A 17,934-nucleotide genomic window follows, 5' to 3' on the forward strand; every position below is an offset into this window, starting at 1 on the left:
CACGGAGGAGTGTGCAGGATGATATAGAGAGGTGATGAACACTTGTCATCTGCATTTGCTTCTTTTCACCCAGTGATTACATCATCTGCCTACTGATTCCTCTATGGATTACCACAGCGCTGGTAAGAATATTGATATAGTCTTCAAGGCTACGAAAAGACTGGATTGTCGTACAATCAGAAACTTTGACAAAAATCAGCCTCGATCAGCTGTCATCGAGTAGCGATGAAAGTTTGTCATCCACATTGTTTGGTAACTTCTACGCGTGTGATTACGTCTGCTCGTCATCCACATGGTGACGTCTGCCTCCGGATTACTGTACAGATTACCCCAGCACCCTTTTCAGCGTGACACCGAGGAAGCTCTTGTAACCATTGAGATATGACTCAGTCCTGATGATCCAACACAGGTCAGATTTGGCCATCTGTGAAATTGCTGTAAAACCTCGCGATTTTCCAAATCATGCTTTCCTCAATTTGTTGCAGGCTGAGGGTTCTGAGTCACAAATTCTCAATCACTCGGGTAAACTCACCAAGTGCGGCCAATGACCCGCAGCGCAATTAAGGACTCGCAGTTGTTTGGAAGATGGACGTGAGACGTATTCACATGTTGACTTGACAATATCGTGCATCTTTCGAGCACTCTTCAGCAATAATCTCTCCACCTCGAAACATCGTCCAAATCTTTGAATAATTCATGCAGTCATTAGAAACATTGCAACAGAATTTGATAAACTCTGATGCAACATTGGCAAGAGGCTGCTGATGATTTCCCCTGAGGATTCCTAAAGAACCTGCTTCTTTGAGGTTCAAACAGTTGTTTAAAAAGGTTACCACTCCTTGTCACTACATGCATGTCATTCTATGACCTAAAGAGTTAGGAAAATTTCCTTGTTATCTCGATATGAAGATACTTTCCAACGTGAGGAGAATTTCAAATGATATTGAACACAGGTTTTGCTGATTCATCATAATCTTTGTGTCTGTTTTCAAGGGCTTTTTTTCGCTGGGATTAGCAGCAGCGCAGTGGAAGAGAGTCTGCCTAATCATCAAGAGGTCGTGGGTTTGACTCCCGGCTGAGTCACTGCTTGGTTCCCCTATAGATTCAGTTCAAGTGAGCGCCTTCTGGTTGCTCCTTGAACCGGGGTAATAACATGTTATCCCAAAAGCGCTTTGAGCAGGGAAATCTGGCAAAGTGCTATGTAAGGACTCAGTATTATCATCAATATTATTTGTAGTGTTGGGTGAAACTGCGAGTCAGTGTGCCGACGAGCAAACATGTTATGTTTTCAAGGTCATTTTAAATCTTCTTTTTTTTTGTTTGATGATGCAAATTTTAAATCTTTGTCCATATCTTGATAATCTATTGGGCAGTAAAAGCCTGTGAATTAGAAGTGCTCTGTTGGTTGCAGGGCTTTCCAACAGACTTGGAAATCATGTTGGTCAATTTATTCCAAACGTGCATTTTGTCAGCAGGAACTGCTTCGATTGATACAGGATCTTCCCGCGTCACTGATATCCCCTGCCAAACAAAGCTTTGTCACGAGCAGTATTGGTACGTGTATAAATCCTGATATTGATATCTCTGGATGCCAGGGCTATCGTCTCACAGTGTCCTCCTTTGTCACAGAAGCTATTGTAAGGAAGAACACCTTTGTGATCAGGACCGAGCCTTATGTAGCTATTGCTGTTTGCAGCAGTTTTTTAGAGGCAGTCTTCAACTGGCCTATCATTCCATACATCCGTATGATCACAAGCCTAAGGACAGTATTACTGAGTGAGATTAGCATATTTTATAAAGCCTCCTTTTGATATGTTATAGGAAATGACACTTTAAATTGGTTTCTTTGGTTAATCAAGGCAAAATACATAAAAAAGTCATTTCTAACCAAACTGCCACTTAAAAACTAATAAAAACGACGTTTTAAATTGGTTTCTATGGAAATCAAGGCAATATACATAAAGAGAGTCATTTCTAACCACACTGCCACTTAAAAACTAATAAAAACATACTAATCTAACTCAAAGGCACCATGTTTCTTTCTGTTGGTAATATATCTATAGGGTCTAAATCCAACCGTTCAAGATGTGTACATTGATGCTGGTGCTCCTGTACAGAGCTCCAATTCGTGATCGAAAGATGAAGTCATTAACCAAAATTCTAACCCCTCTACCTCCTACACCCACCACTGGAAAAACTGAAGAATTGGGTTTCTATGGCCAGTGGTAGTCGTACTCTATCCCACAACTCATTCAAATCATTTGTAGCTTGCATGTTGAATAAAAGTCGCTCAGCTCCCGGACTATTACGACAGTATTACATAGATTAACCCTGTTCACCACAGGTTCTGTATAATGAAAAGAAGATGCTGCTTGATTATGTAAGCACTGTGTGGTGCACTGAGATTAACTGAGTTTTATTAAGGGTTGACCATAGCTGCGCTTACACCACGAAATATTGGTGGACCAATTGCACTTACACCACCACATTGCCGCGACAAATTGGTTCGGCAATCCATTGCCGATACAAATTGCCGAGCGAATTTGTCCCACCAAGCTTGATGGTCCAAATTCGCCCGGCTTGTTAAAAGCTCGGCTTTGTCGTGGTGTACACGCAAATGGATCGGCAATTAGCTAGTTCGATGGTTCGGCTCCAGGCGGCGCTTTCGAAATGGCACTTTCTGCCAAGGCTTTCTGCGTTCTGCTTATTGTTTGCACGCCATCTGTAGCCGGATTTTATAACTAGCTGCAGCGCTGGTGTAAGCGCTTGGTGGATTTTCGATGGTGCGGCATTGGTTCCCGAACCAAGATTGGTGGTCCATTTTCAGGTGGTGTAAGTGCGGCTCATATGTACCGCCATTTTGGCTGGACGTCCAAATCCTAAAGCAATTAGAGCTCTTTCAAAACGTAGTGAATGCTCATTTCAAGGGCTGAAGTTGGTTCTTTGTTTTCCAGAGAACAGCCTCCAGGGTTTTAAATGAGCATTCACTACGTTTTGAAGGAGTTCTAATTGCTTTAGGATTTCAAGTTCTAGCCAAAATGGCGGTACCTATGGACAACCCTTAATAGAATGTCTGATCAGGGCAGACAGTGTTTCTCAGCCGAGCTGCAGCTATGATAGGAGACGATAGCATGATTTGATCTCCTGTAGTCGGATGAGTGTTCAACAGAATATTCAGCATGTACAACTGTGGGTATTTGTACCTGTCACATTGCAATATCCATGTTTGATTAATGTGACCAGGGGCGCCCATCCAAACCAATCAGATGACCCTGATTAAACCAACAAGATGAACAGAGGGACCAATCGAATTCATTCGTGATTAACTTGGGGTCAATCTATCAGACTGACTGGCCGGTGGTATCTCCCGCAAGGAAGTACGGCGGGGCTTCAATGGGGTCGTTGATGCAAACTAACGGTGACAGATCAGGCATGAGGGGCCTGAGGAGCGGACTGACTTGTTGTTGTACCAGCAGGTCTTATCGGTGACGTTTCTTCTCATAACCCTGTTAGAGATGACATCTGGTCAATGATATCTTAACACAGATCTCTGATATTTCAGCTATGTATGAACCGTGGGATACATACATTGAAGTATTGTGGTGGACGTGTTTCAATTTTCATGCGTCTCTTCGCCTTTCTTTGTCAAATCCAGAGACATGATCTCCCATCTCAAATCAGCAAATTAGGCAAGCTTATCTAGCTATGATATCACTGTTTTGACATGTTCCAAACTTCTTGTAGGTGCTGTTTTGCTATTTCCTTCTAGTGAACAGGAGCAGTGATTATTACTTTAAATGGACAGTCATAAGTCATATAGAATACTGACAGAATTAACTGTTGACTTTGTGTGGTCTGGGAATCCGTATTTTGGCATAAGTGTGCCATAGATATTCATCAACATTCACTTAATCATGTTCTGGCATATTTAGGCATGTGATCAGCTCACTAAATCTTTGAATGGGCTGTGTACTTCAATGAGACCCCTTTGTTACATCACGCATGTGGAGTTGCTCAACCCTGTGGAGTGCTGAACTCTTATGGAAGAATATCGACTATATGTTTGTATGGGAAGTTAATGTTAAACTTATGGTTTATAGCCTGGTACCAAGAGTAGTAGAAGTTATCATCTTCATTCAAACTTCAACCCCAGTCTGTCCTGAAACCTTTAAGGGTTGACCATAGGTACCACCATTTTGTCTAGAACTTGAAATCCTAAAGCAATTAGAACTCCTTCAAAACGTAGTGAATGCTCATTTAAAACCCTGGAGGCTGTTCTCTGGAAAACAAAGAACAGACTCCAGCCCTTGAAATGAGCATTCACTATGTTTTGAAAGAGTTCTAATTGCTTTAGGATTTGGAGGTCCAGCCAAATGGCGGTACCTATTGTCAACCCTTAAGTAGAAATCAGATGAGCTGCTCAATCAGCAACCTGAGTATTCATGACCCATTTCTACCCAAGGGTGGAGTCTCAGGCAAACTGGGGGATTGAACGATGGACCTCTTGACTTGCTAGCTGTGAGTTCAAGCCACTAATTCACAGCAGCTACTTTTCCGAACAGCTCTTCCTCCAGTGCTCTGTCACACTGCACAACAAACATTCACTGATTCCTCCAAAATCAACAGTTACAACTCCTAGAATTACCCGATTGATGAACTTCTTGGGAACGACAAATCACAGTTTGGATATGCATGTGAGCGTTTGCGCAAAGCCATCAAATTGATGAATGTTTTAATAGCGCCATTAGTCGCTGGCGTGCCATTCGATCATTCATTATAATGACATTCTTCCAATGCTCGATATGAGAGATGGCTCCACCGATAATCCGAGTAAGCGCCAACACCTCATAGAGACTCGTATCAGTTTCCACTGAGTCATGCTTAGAAATCACCATTGCTCAGTACTTCTGAATTATGCAGTATACTGTTCAATTGTTCTGTAATCTGTCTTCTTTAAACTGCAATGATTTTCTTACTGTATTTTTGGCTTGTTTTATATTTTAAAAGGCCTGACTTGGCATTCACTGCATGGGATCTGTTGAATTGTTTTGAGATTCTGTATCTGTCTTCTTTAAATTTCAATCATCATCTTACTGCATTTTTAGCTAGGTTTTTACTTGAAAAGGCCTGAGTTTGCATTCACTGCATCGGATGAATTGGTCACACTCATCTCCACTGAACTGAATTCTGAGCTAAGTTTGTCTTATAACAAAAGCTACAATGCTGTGCACCATGTGTCTGTTGCAGACTTTGTTGTCAGTTGGAAGCTTTGACTGCTTTGATTGCCATGGCAGGTAGTCCTTGTTAAATGCAGCACCTGTTGTCATAGGCAACCTTGTGCTTTTTACAAACCTATGTCCTCTTCTCCATACTGTGCTGTTTTTCTATGAGCCTGGTGTCTTAACCAGAAGATACATGTTACTCTACCAATAAACATAGCCCTGGTACTGAGGACACCAACCTGTCTAATACAGCTATCCTTCTCTGAAGACCTTAGCATCTATAACGCTGTTACTTCGACCCTGGAACATCAGAAAGCCAAGCAGAGGTTGGCAAGAAGACTACAAAAGCCAACTTAAAGGAAACCTATCACGAAACGCTTATAAAAATTGTTTTGAAAGGCCTGGTTAAAACCTAAGGCGGGAATAAGCTTCATTGATAAATCTTAGCAGTTTCGAGTTCCCCTTAGGTAGTTTATTATGTGAGCTGGGCATCTGGGTAACATTGCATAACATCACTGACTCCACTCAATGAATTGCATTTTACTATGTTCAGCTAGTCTAAATAACGATTTTTTGCCACGACTGGACCTCTTTAAAGCAACCCTATCATGATGCAGACAAAGGAATCTAACCAATGAGGAACCTGCACAACAAAACCTGCCAATAGGGGGCCCTGCAGGCAAGTGGACCATGGTTGTAATGAAAAAGCCATTTCCCGGGTCAATGATTATTGAATAATTCATCTCTTAATCACTCTAGGCTTTCATCGGGCCGTTCAAAAAATCCGATTTTTAGAAGCGTTTCATGACAGGTTTCCTTTAGCAACGGCAACAGCTAGGAATGACTTAACATCAACGTCATTTAAACTAGACCGAGGGCAATTCTTTCTCGCTGGGTGGAAGTTTGGCTACTATCAAGGGCAGTATGGCAGCCCTGGATGTCATGAAAGAGGGTACATGGTTAACCAGTTGGGTTGATATTGGTGATTCTATTGATGTACACCTTTAGAGATTATAACTACATTCATATGACATGTCACCAACCCATATTAGGATTGTTTTGGCAGGACATTAGGATCTAACACCAGTCCAATGTGTTTTCGCTTTCACCTCTTTACCGTTAAAGGACTGTTGTCATCGTCCCAAAATCAAACAGAGGCTACATGGTTAACCAGTTGGGCTTGATATTGGTGATTCTATTGATGTACACCTTTAGAGAATATGACTACATTCATATGACATGTTATCAACCCATATTAGGACTGTTTTTGCAAGACATTAGGATCTAACACCAGTCCAATGTGTTTTCACTTTCACCTCTTTACCGTTAAAGGACTGTTGTCATCGTCCCAAAATCAAACAGTTTCTTCTTTTTCGTATTGTTCCTGACGCCAGTAATTCATTGTCTCAAGATGGCACTCTGGTGATTGGTTGGGTGTTTCGCAATTAAGATGGTCTTGCCTATACTTATTCATTGCTGAAAGGTGAAGTCCTGGTTGACCCAATAGGATTCCTCTTGTCCCCATTTTCCCCATACAATGCGGTATAATTCTTGATATATAGAATATGATACTACACTGATTACTGTCTAAGACTATCATAATTGAACGTTATAAACCCAGGATTCTCTACGATGTAATTTTAGATGGGATGCCATTCTAAAAGAGCTGGTCTCAAGCTAAGAGTGTTGATATCAGTTGTGCATTCTGGAAAGAACTATGTGGACAAATGTACACATACCTTTCACCAAGTCAGTATAAAACGAAGATGAGAATGGCGATGACTTGTTTGAATGGGCCAAATGAATGGACCTGTGGCTAGGGATTCATGAAAGCTTCCCGACTTGTAATCTTTCATTAGCATGAAAGACCAAGGCAAAGCTATTTCCTTGTAGCTTGCCCATGTTTCCTGTCCATTTGTATGACACTATTCAAGGCGTGTATGTTGTGATGATGCTGGAACACGTTGTAGTAGTATCGAAAACAGCATCTCTCTGTAATGCCTGGGAATTGTTTCATTGTCTATCTTTGCCATAGCAGTTGGTCGATTTGTCGTATCCAAATGCTCTCCCTTTATCTGGAAAATAAGTGAATGGCATTGGTTTGGCATTCTAGCAAGGGCAGCTCTGATGAGCGATTTTGCCCACTGCGACCTGCGATGGAGCCATGACATCATGACAAGTGATGGCAATTTATTCTATAATACTTGGATTTAGAACGAACCGCACTTAACAGTGTAAATGTACTAAGCGTAAACGAAGACTCGTTTTGAATTCAGCGGTTATGGTTAGGCAACCCAAACAAGTGCAAAATGTGGAAGCAGTCAAAAGCATTTAAAACCACATTATTCTATCTTCAATTTGAGATTTTTTAGAATAGAAATTAGTACCTCACTGTCTGTATTGATTGTCTCACCCAAATCGCGAGGGTGGAGCTGAAATGTTGGCCAAAACCTCGACTCTGCCTCGGTTTTGGTCTACATATTAGCTCCACCCTCACGGTTTTGGTGAGACAATCAATACCTCAAGTTCAGATATCAATTCCTTAAACCAATGGGAAAGTGCATTCCAGCCACAATCATCGCGTTGTCATGGTTCAATGCGACCTGCAGCAGAGCCATGACAACTCGCAGGGAAATACCTCTAGGCAAATCAGTCCTTTAGGTAGTATTAGAATCAATAGTTATTGAGAAAAAATAAATGACCTTTTGAATGCTAACCGTGGATGATGATACCTCAAAATATCTACCTCAGCATGATTTTGACTTGTAATGCATTGCAATGCCTTTGAAGTAACATGACATGGGATTCACAAAGAAGGGAGCCAGTCAGATTGTGACTGGATAAATGACTCTGTAATACTCTAGATGTAGCTGATTTAAGCAAAATCTCTTGGTATTGTATACATGGTGTACATTTCCTCACCTTTGTGTATAAATATGCCTTCATTATTTGTGAACAGTGTAGCATTTACAAGCCTTTTAGTAAGGAGATATGTGTTGGATATAAACCTTGATTTATTTCTGTGGAATCTTTGAGATCCTATATCAGTATATATGTACTTCGTATGATTTGTGTGTCAAAACATGAAATTCTGCAGTAGCATGCTTTTGAAATGTATGCCGTTGGAAAAAATAAGCTGGTTCTGTGGTATTACAGAGAAAGAGATAGGTTGCAATAGAGGCAGTCTAGCTCGAGGTCTGGACCATTCGTCCTGGATGCTTTGTGGGATTAGAGTTCAAAACAGTGATGCCCTGGCACAATGCTATTTTGAGCTTACTTCACAAAATGCGATTATGGAGTTCACAATTCTCTGGTGCAGTGGTTAGAAGATATTGGTTGAAATTGTAAAATCTCTACCTCAGTGTCTGGGATTATTTGCGTGATCTATGTTTCAGGACAGTGATACTCCATCAGAAGCAAATACTATTTGAGCTTACGTCACGAAATACCATTGTTGAATTTGTAACTTACGTGGTGTAATCGGTATAATCGTAAATGCTTGCCTGGGGAAATTTTTGTTAGATTTGTGTTTGGAACAACAGTCTTCTTGCAGTTGTTGCAGGCTATTTGACATGTTTAGATGATGTCACAAAATGTCATTGTGAGAGTGACCATTTTCTATGGTATAAATAAATACCCATCATAAAAGCTTGAAGCAGTGAATTATTTCTGTCAAACTGAAAGTCTGTTGGCATCCCACGACAATGTCTTTGATTGACTGTAGGCCTGGTCATGGGATACAGTCTTTAAAGACAGGCCGTCAGGAACATTAGCTTATCTCATCTTGAATGCACCTCCAATTTCCTAGAAAAGCATAATCTAAATATCTAGGAAGCGAGCTGAATGCAGAAGGAAGACCTTTAGCATAGTATTGGGTTTGCTTTTCTGGTTGCATTGGTGAGGAACCACCTTCATCCCTGGCATTGAAGAATGAACTCATGGTGAACCATCCCCGCTCAGCAGTTTTACCGATAGTGATCTTCCTTGCTCACCGGCTATTCCGCAGGGCTATGGGGGATTAGATCCGGTGCTGCGACCTCAGTTATGATACTTCTGGTTCTGTTTTTCCAACTGGTGGTCTGAGGAGGGTTAGGATTCATAACTATTGTTCTTCTGTTCCAAAGCCAATCTTGAATTTCAAGATGACTAGACAATATGATGTGATGCCATCACCTTTTACCACCAGTTGAAATGTAGGCCTACTGCAACTTTGTTTCATCTTTCAGGATACGGGAATGGTTTACTTAACGTTAAGTTAAAAAATGTCAGAACTCCAACAGCAATGATGCCATGCCCTGTTTCAACAGTGCAATACCTTAGTGACAGTCAGCACCATATAGTGGCAGTAGTTGTGTTGCTGTTGCCATATTGATTTGATAACTTGATGGAAGCATTTGTTTTTTCATCTTTCATGGTTTATTAATATGTCTCACGAAGGTCTCCAGCCATGTCTCCTCCTCGTCTATCATTTTTGCGCCAAATTGCCGTCTTCACTGCCATGTACAATATTATGCTGTCGAAATGAAGCCATAATTGTCAGATCAATCATGTGGGATGGTTATTGCACTTAAGCGTAGTATTTATTGTATCTCCTCTTAGTGATACACTTGGCATTCAGAATATAACTTGTGTTTCAATTTGCTGTAACAGGCTCCGACTCTGGGATATGTCTACATGAGCAATTGAAGAGTTTCAGTGCGAATTGTAATATGTTTCTTGTCCAACGTTTTGGAGTTAATCATACCATGGTATTGCCATAATAACAGATATGTCCTCCAAATTCTGGAGCATTTGCATCAACAGCAAAACATTTATGACAAAAAATTATATGCCAGTTTTGATATTTCTCATTATGGCTTCGTCTTGTTTTTGCAATGAAAGTGTTCATTTCACTCTTTTGTTCTTACTGGAGTATGTCTCTACTTGTGCAGTGACTTTTCATTCTAACTGAGGAACCTCTGGACTATCGTTCTAGTTAACCACATCTGTACTGGAAATTTTTGACGTTCTTCGGTTGACCACTGGACTTCACAGCATCATTCCCGGCAATGACGTCATGACGTGCAATGCATCATGCATCGAAGTACATTACGTCCGGTCTACAGGAGTGCGTGTCTTTGCATGATGGGCCGAAATTTCAGGCTACAGTAGTGACGTGGTTAGTGCAGTGATCACTTTAATATTTCATTCTAATATAGGAAATCGACATGATCAACCATATGGTCATTATGGGATGATCGTTGTGATGTTCTGCGTTGTTCAGTTCGTGGAAGCACCCTGTTAGTATTTATAGCGGCAGTCTTAGTCATTTCTTTTTCGTGCAATGAATAATCCCTCTTCCGCTGCTTCCATAAGAGACAGGATAGATGCCCAGATCGAGTTGTGCTTCTTATTGATTACAATAATTCTCTGCAGCTCCTTTGGGATAGTAAGTATGACCAACATAGTAAATAGTGGCTGAATAAGGATGGGTTCTTCTGACTGTATTGCCTACTTCTACATTCTTTCATTCTTACAAGGAACTAATTGATAATGTACCAAGAGAGGTTGCCAGCTTCTTTACCTGTTGGATATCTTTACTAAACAGTTTGAGGAAATTCAGGATGAAAATATTAGAAATGAGACCTGATAGCGGTCTGCCTTGTTGATTCAAATCATGACATTGCCACGCCTGATGGAGGAAATGTAAACACTTGATGTAGGAAATCTATTTGGTCGGAAATTGGTATCAAACAAACTTTAATTGAATTTTGGTCTGCAGTCTGCTGTGTTTGTATGGTGACTTTTCTCACTGGGAAGCCTTTCTATACAGTTTCATCATGTTGTTGATCAAAAAACGTTTAGTGTTGATTTCCATACTGGTTTCTGCTGTAAAGCATGATCTGTTAAATTCATTGATACAAAGTCTTTCGCAATTAAAACATGTTGGTTGCAATGTATCTTGTAGTAAGTGTAAATAGCATGATGCGTTATTTTGGCAGGAGCAGATTTGTCTTGGTGTAAAATTATAATTTTCTTAAGAAATTTGAGGTGTTTGAGATTGGGACGTCTGCATTCGTCGTATAGTGGTCTCAACAAATACTGCTTGGTTGGAGTAGTCATTTGGCCCACATTTTAGCCCCACGCTCGCTGTGTTTGATGAGAACACCAATACCCCCCCCCCCAATTCTTTAATTCATTAAATCTTTCTTATTAAATCCATCTGATCCCTCACCAAACCGGAATGAAAGCTCGTAAGGCAAAGTTGTCATCAGATGTCCTTGTCAACTAGTGATTCACTTGGTCAAGCATATCCGTCAATGTTGAATGAGCACTTAGATATTACTTGCGTGAAATAGCGATATCATCAATGTCCTGAGTCAAGGTTCTGTGCTTGGTTGAGTTGACATTATGGAATCGTCTTGGCTGACTCATGGCCTTTACTCTCGTTGCTGATATTCAGTTTTGAAATGTGTAATATCCATTTGGGCAACTGCAAATGTAGCTTGACAAATCTACACAGGTTTTGGTTCCAATCTCAGCTAAGGTAGCATATGTACCAAGAGGTGTTTGAGGCAATCTGGCATCCACAGAAAGACCAGTTCCATATTTTGTCTGATCGATTTGATATCTTCATATCACCAGCCAGTGCCCTCCCCACCAAGAGTTCAGAACATCTCCCAGGTGGTATGTTGTCCATTGAAGATGTTTCCAGTATCAATTTCAGAAACATGCACCAGCAAAATAATGCCTGTAAAAGAATTTTTTATCTTGCTGGTCATGAAATGAACTGACCAATGCAGCAGAAGCAACAAAGGACAGGCCTCCCCTGAGGATTATTTTGAATGATCAAAGCAAGATTCTGTGTGTATGTTTGAGAGAAACAAGCAGTAACAAAGTTTTACCAGTTACCAATTTCTCCACTTGGCCTTTGAAGGAAAGTAAACTTGTAACAAAACTGGCAACAGAGTAGCACAGACCTCCTGGCAGATCAAAGGATCCGAGCATCAGTTTCAGGGAAACAAGCAGCAACAAAGTGCTACCAGTGTTCTAAGGGTCATGAAATGGGAAATGATGAATGTAGATTTGTAGAAGAACATGCAACAGAGCACAGATCTCCCTTGCAGAAGTCGGCATATCAAGAAGATTCTGGGCATCAGTTTCAGCAAAAATTGATAATGACAAGTCTTTATTTCTTCTTGGTTTCGAAGAACAAGCAGTAACAAAGTGTTACAGGTATAGGATTGCAGGAGTTAGGTCCTTCAAGACCAACTAACATCCTGAGTAGACTGACTTTGTTTACTAGCTGTGGTGGTATGCATCAAGGATTTGGCCCCACAGAATATAACAACAGCATGGCAGGAGTAACATCAGGAGTGGAATTTTAAGTATAAAATGACAACAACACTATGAGTGTCGGGTCTGATATCCAATCCATCAACTCTTGGGCCACCATATCATGGCCTCAATGCAACCTTTCTGGCCAATCAAATGAATCATCTTGAAAATGGTAAATCGCGTGGAAGATCTCAGAACTTACTAAGGGTCTGATTCCACAACGATAGTTTACCATGGCAGTTTTTCCCCGCTCACATGCTTTGTTGAGTCGGTAGCTTTCAAAATATCAAACTAATGCCTCTGAAAACTGTGTGGTCTTAAAAGTTCATGGCCTAATGTTCGCTGGGTTGTGGGTTCTTCTTCTCTTCTTCAAGTTGGCTTCCTGTCAATCCTATTCATCTGAAGTTCTCAGCTACCATTGGATTTCTATACAGTTGGTCCCATAGGTTGACAATATTTGGCCAGATTTCTTTTCTGAGGACCGTGGGTTCCATTCCCAGCACTGCCATGCTCGTCTGGTACACTGAACAAGTTGCTTGACTTCAGTCCCTTCTTTCCTTAAATAAAGCATAATTCCTACGACAAAGACAATGCCCTTCCCTCGCCTCCATAGATATGTAAGCCGAATCTAGTCATACGCAAGTTACTGAATGGAGCCCTATTGCGGACCCTATTGTCCATAGGTTGATCAGGCCTAATCTAGCTAACTGATCTGCGCCAGACTTATGAATAGGAAATGAGACGGTTCATTTTCACCGCCCGAGAAAATGTAAAAAGTTGGCTGAATCGTTGGTGTGCGAAATCCCCTTTAAGTGGACCCTAAAACATTGATTCCCTGCACACAAAAAAATGCTCATTCTGCCTTGGAGGAGACTTTTTCCCAAGGGATTACTCCTCAAAGTGCAGAGCAAATGCAAAGAAGAAGAAATGCTGTTCTTCGGTCTCTATTCAGTATTTCTAAAACAATCGTTCCATTTTTAACCTGACACGAACTGAGAAATGTTTGACATGTCAGCCCATCTAGTTGCAACACAATCCGCAGGACAAAAAACTGAACCTCACCCATAAAAAAGCAACATCCAGCTTCAATCCAAAGAGCATATTTTTAAATTCCTCCAACTCGTGGAAGATCAGCAGAACCATATCTTTGTGCCACGTGCATCGTTGCTTCGCCGTCATATTTCAAAGCCATTAGTCCAGCTACCGACGATCTTCTTTGTTTACCAACCCTAAGGTGTCTGTTCACAAAAGATTTTTAATTTCCGTGTGCAGCTGTCCTCAAAGTGCTTATGCATCAAGAATGGTGTCCATTGCATGGAGCATTGACTAAAAAACTAGGACATTTTATATTACAAGATGTGCATTGCAATGCAGGGGATTAAGCCAACTTAGGTTGATGCAAACTTCTGAAACATTGCTGGACCGTCATTATCATGATTATGGTATACTTTCTCTGCAATTTTTCTCACATTGCTTGATGTACCGAAGAAGCTGGGTTTATCATTACTACCAGCGTAAAGCACTGATTCATTGCGAAGATGTTCACTGGCCTTGACCTTTGGCAATCAGAGGGTCGCAGATATTAGGTTGGCGTTGTGTAGTTGACAACTGTGTTTGCTCTCGGAAGTTGCTGCAGATATTAAATTGGCGTTGTGTAGTTGACAACAGTGTTTACTCTCGGATGTTGCTGCAGATATAAAGTTGGCATTGTGTAGTTGACAACTGTGTTTACTCTCGGATGTTGCTGCAGATATTAAGTTGGCATTGTGTAGTTGACAACTGTGTTTACTCTCGGATGTTGCTGCAGATATTAAGTTGGCATTGTGTAGTTGAAAACTGTGTTCACTCTCAGATGTTGCTGCAGATATTAAGTTGGCATTGTGTAGATGTTGCTGCAACACTTATGAATCTGTTATTCTGATTATATTCTTATTATGAATGTTGAAGATTCCACATAGCCAGGAGCTACCGATGTCATTCCGAAGAGCACCAAGTTCCTGTGTAAATAGCAATTTTTGTATGCATCAGAAAATATGGACAGAGATTTTTCCATATGTGACTGTTTAGAATGTGTGTCTGACCCTATCAACACAAATTCTGGAATAATATTTTTGTGATAGCTGTCAGCAGTACCCTCCAAGTCTGATTGAATAAAAGATCGAAAAAAATATTTTTTTCTTCAAAATTTGTTCCTTCATTTCACAAGCAAAAAGGAACTTGATGATGAAAAAGTTATTAACAACAGGCGTCCGTACTTGGCATCATTGTACTCCTCCTTTAAGTTGATTAATTTCCTCAATCAAACTTGCAAATAGTTCTGTATCATCTGCAAGTCATAAGCTACATGTATGCTGAAGCTTCAGGCTCAATGTCTTGATTTAGACTTGAAAGAAATCTATGCTTCTGCGTATGGTAAACCGTCATAATTGGCTTTGTGCTGCCTCAGAAAAGATACTCACCAACAGATACTTCACAGTTTGCACTGTACAAAAACTGCTCCCCAAAGGCTTGTCCATTGAACACCGATATCAGGCAAATTTTCTTTCTAGTTTCTATTCAAAGCATACTTAGCTATTTTTCTACTCCAAGGCAAAGTCTTTCATCTGAGCCGACATGGCGGTGTTTTCTTGTTAAGTTTCCAGTAAGCTAACTCAATTTACCCTCAATTGAATTGCTTAAGTTATTGTAATCTTATTAGTAAAATCTGTTGGAGCAAAAAAGTTGAAAAACCTATGCATCTTTGCTTGTTTAACTAAGGTTTCAATGAACATGTTGAGTTTTGCCTTTGGGCAGATTAGTCTAAGAAAAACTCCTGAAGTTGTTTTCACTTGAAAGTACATTATAACCTTCTGTTGTAACTGTCAGTTTTAAATTATCTTTATTATGATATATTCAGGTGGAAAGCTAAACTAGGAAAGTGAATCTGCTATGTCTAATTTGAGATAGTGACTAAAGTACAAGTGAAGTAACTCCAGGGGGGAGGCAGGTTGCAGTATGATGATATGTCTTTCACTTCAAGCAAACTTCGTACAAGCAATACAATGTCCTTCCCGCTCTGCAGTCGGCATCAAAGGAATTGATGCATCATCAGGTCATACGGGAGTTTCTGAACCCTATTGCAGGCCCTTTTGTCCGCATGTTCATCAGGACATATCTAACTGACTGATCTGCCCCGGACTTATAAACAGGAAATGAGAAGGTTCATTTTCACCGCCCGAGAAAATGTAAAAAGTAGGATGAAACGCTGGATGTGTGAAATGCCCTTTAAAGCAGGCCTTTCATGATGCAGACAAAGAAGTCTGCTCAGATTTGTGAATGAAAACAATTTCCTGAAATGTCGCGCATGTCTGGGGATGTTTCTTCTGGAAAGTACTGTTCTTAGATAAACCATGCCACAGGGCTTCATGACTGACTCTTCCTGATCTCTGTCAAATCCTTCCCAATTAACCTAGCCTGTTGATCGGCACACCTTACAAACATCCCCAGGGGGTCGACTTCACAGAGTCATTGGTAGTCGACCCTTGCAGCCTGAGCACAGCATTACTGTCCTTTATCAGTAAGCCTGCTCCCTCAGGGTCATAACCTAATCTCGATATGAAATATAAATACACCCGTCTGGAGCTGGCAGGGTCTTTGTCTTGGCACAAAAATACAAAAGATTTATTGTATCAGATTACTGCCATCTGATATATTCCTGCAAGTCTTATTGTTTCCATGTCTCATCCAGGTTCCCATTGGTGATACTTACATCTTCTAGATCATTCCCACCCGGTCGTCTCAAAGAACATTGTTAGATGATCTGGGCATGTGCTATTAGCTGGGTGGAAGGGGCGAATTTTTCTGACATTTCTGACAAGTTAAATAGCCAGGTCATAAATTTTACCAATTGATTTTCATAAAACTGCCAGAGGAGTTTATCAAACACTTATGTTTTGTATCAGCAGCATAATTTTCTCAAAATTGTGGCTGTGGTTTGGAATGTGGTGAGCCTTCATTGCTTTGACTGTGGGATAATTTCCAGCTTGTCCAAGCTTGTTTTAATGCATTTATGACTCATGAAACTCTCGCATTTATCTTTGCAGGAATTTGAATGTGGCGTTTCAGTAGAAGGCTCTGAGAAGCAGGAGTGGTCGTTTACATTATACGACTTCGATGGCCGAGGCAAGATAACGAAGGAAGTAAGTGGATTGCTGCTTGTTCTAAAATGCTTTGTGCTGCCATCTGTGAAAATATGATATGACAAGATGTGAACATTTTTCTGTTTGTCCTCGTATAGTTATATTTTTAGACATCCAGACTCACTTTCAGACAATCGTGACACTAGAGGCACTGATTTCGTTCCTTACAACACCTCTAGTATTAGTAAGTTGCCACCATCTTGAAAAGCAGTACCGGGATATAGACAAGGAAATAATTTTTCTTATTATAATGCGGCTATCGCTATACCACTGAGCCCCCAAAAAAACTGCTGCCCTACGCTGTGTATATAGTTCTCTGTAAAACCACCTAAAAACACACCAAAAAGTGTCAAGATTTATTATCAAAGATCTTATTTTGTTATTTATTGATAAAATAAACGGTTTTATGAAAGAATCTGGCACTTATTAGGCCTGAATAAGATTTAAAGTCCGAACTGGTGATGCAGTGGATTACATAGAATTATCAAAACCCTGAATCTCAGGATGCCGACATCCAAGATGGCGGCAATCGATCAACTCGAGTGTCTGAAATTTAATTTCAATTTCGTGACTGTGCGAGTTTGATTTTCAAACGAACCTCTTGACCAATCAAGTGTTGGCTTCTGCCACGAGGGCACTACAGTCGCCATATGGTTTTTCATGGGCCGAAAAATTCCCTGAGGACAAGGTTGATCAATGATTACATTCTCAAAGACTCAAATGGTGGAGTAACCAGACATTCATGTATGAATTAGCGTTTGTTCTGATTGCTCACTTTTCACCATTTCAGGATCTTGCCAGTTTAATGCGGTCGCTCTATGATGCTGTTGGATCATCCATACGCCTGCCGACAGGAACCAAAACGCTACGTCTGCGCTTGACAGTCGCGCCAGACACGACAAAAATGGAATCTATGACGGAAACGTCGATAAAATTGAATAATCTGTCCCCTGTGGAGGACTCGGCAAAGAAAAAACGTCTCAGTGCAGCAGAACATAAACAAATAACAGACATTATGGAACGACATAGGTCGAATTTAAGGTATGGGATGCTGTTGCTGAGTTAGGAGAGTAAAGTGTCCTGTGTATGAGCAATATAAGTTGTGCTGCAAACTGTGATCATGGTCACATGCAACAAAAATTTCTCGTTTTGGGCCATCGCAGGCTTGGTGATGTCCACAGTGGCTTCCTCAAGACTAGTGCTGTTCATGTCCGTTT

At 40.7% G+C, this 17,934-nt stretch overlaps 1 protein-coding gene across 1 annotated transcript in view; it reads left to right on the forward strand.

Annotated features, from left to right (window-relative positions):
* Positions 1-17,934, forward strand: part of LOC135495781 (protein naked cuticle homolog 2-like) — a 106,788-nt gene that overhangs the window by 81,019 nt on the left and 7,835 nt on the right. Inside the window, exons 6-7 of the mRNA XM_064784700.1 lie at positions 16,622-16,717; positions 17,508-17,758. Coding sequence (XP_064640770.1) covers positions 16,622-16,717; positions 17,508-17,758 — 347 coding nt within the window. The remainder of the gene's footprint in view (positions 1-16,621; positions 16,718-17,507; positions 17,759-17,934) is intronic.

This window comes from Lineus longissimus, chromosome 11 (genome assembly GCF_910592395.1).
Source record: "Lineus longissimus chromosome 11, tnLinLong1.2, whole genome shotgun sequence".
Lineage (NCBI taxonomy): Eukaryota > Metazoa > Nemertea > Pilidiophora > Heteronemertea > Lineidae > Lineus > Lineus longissimus.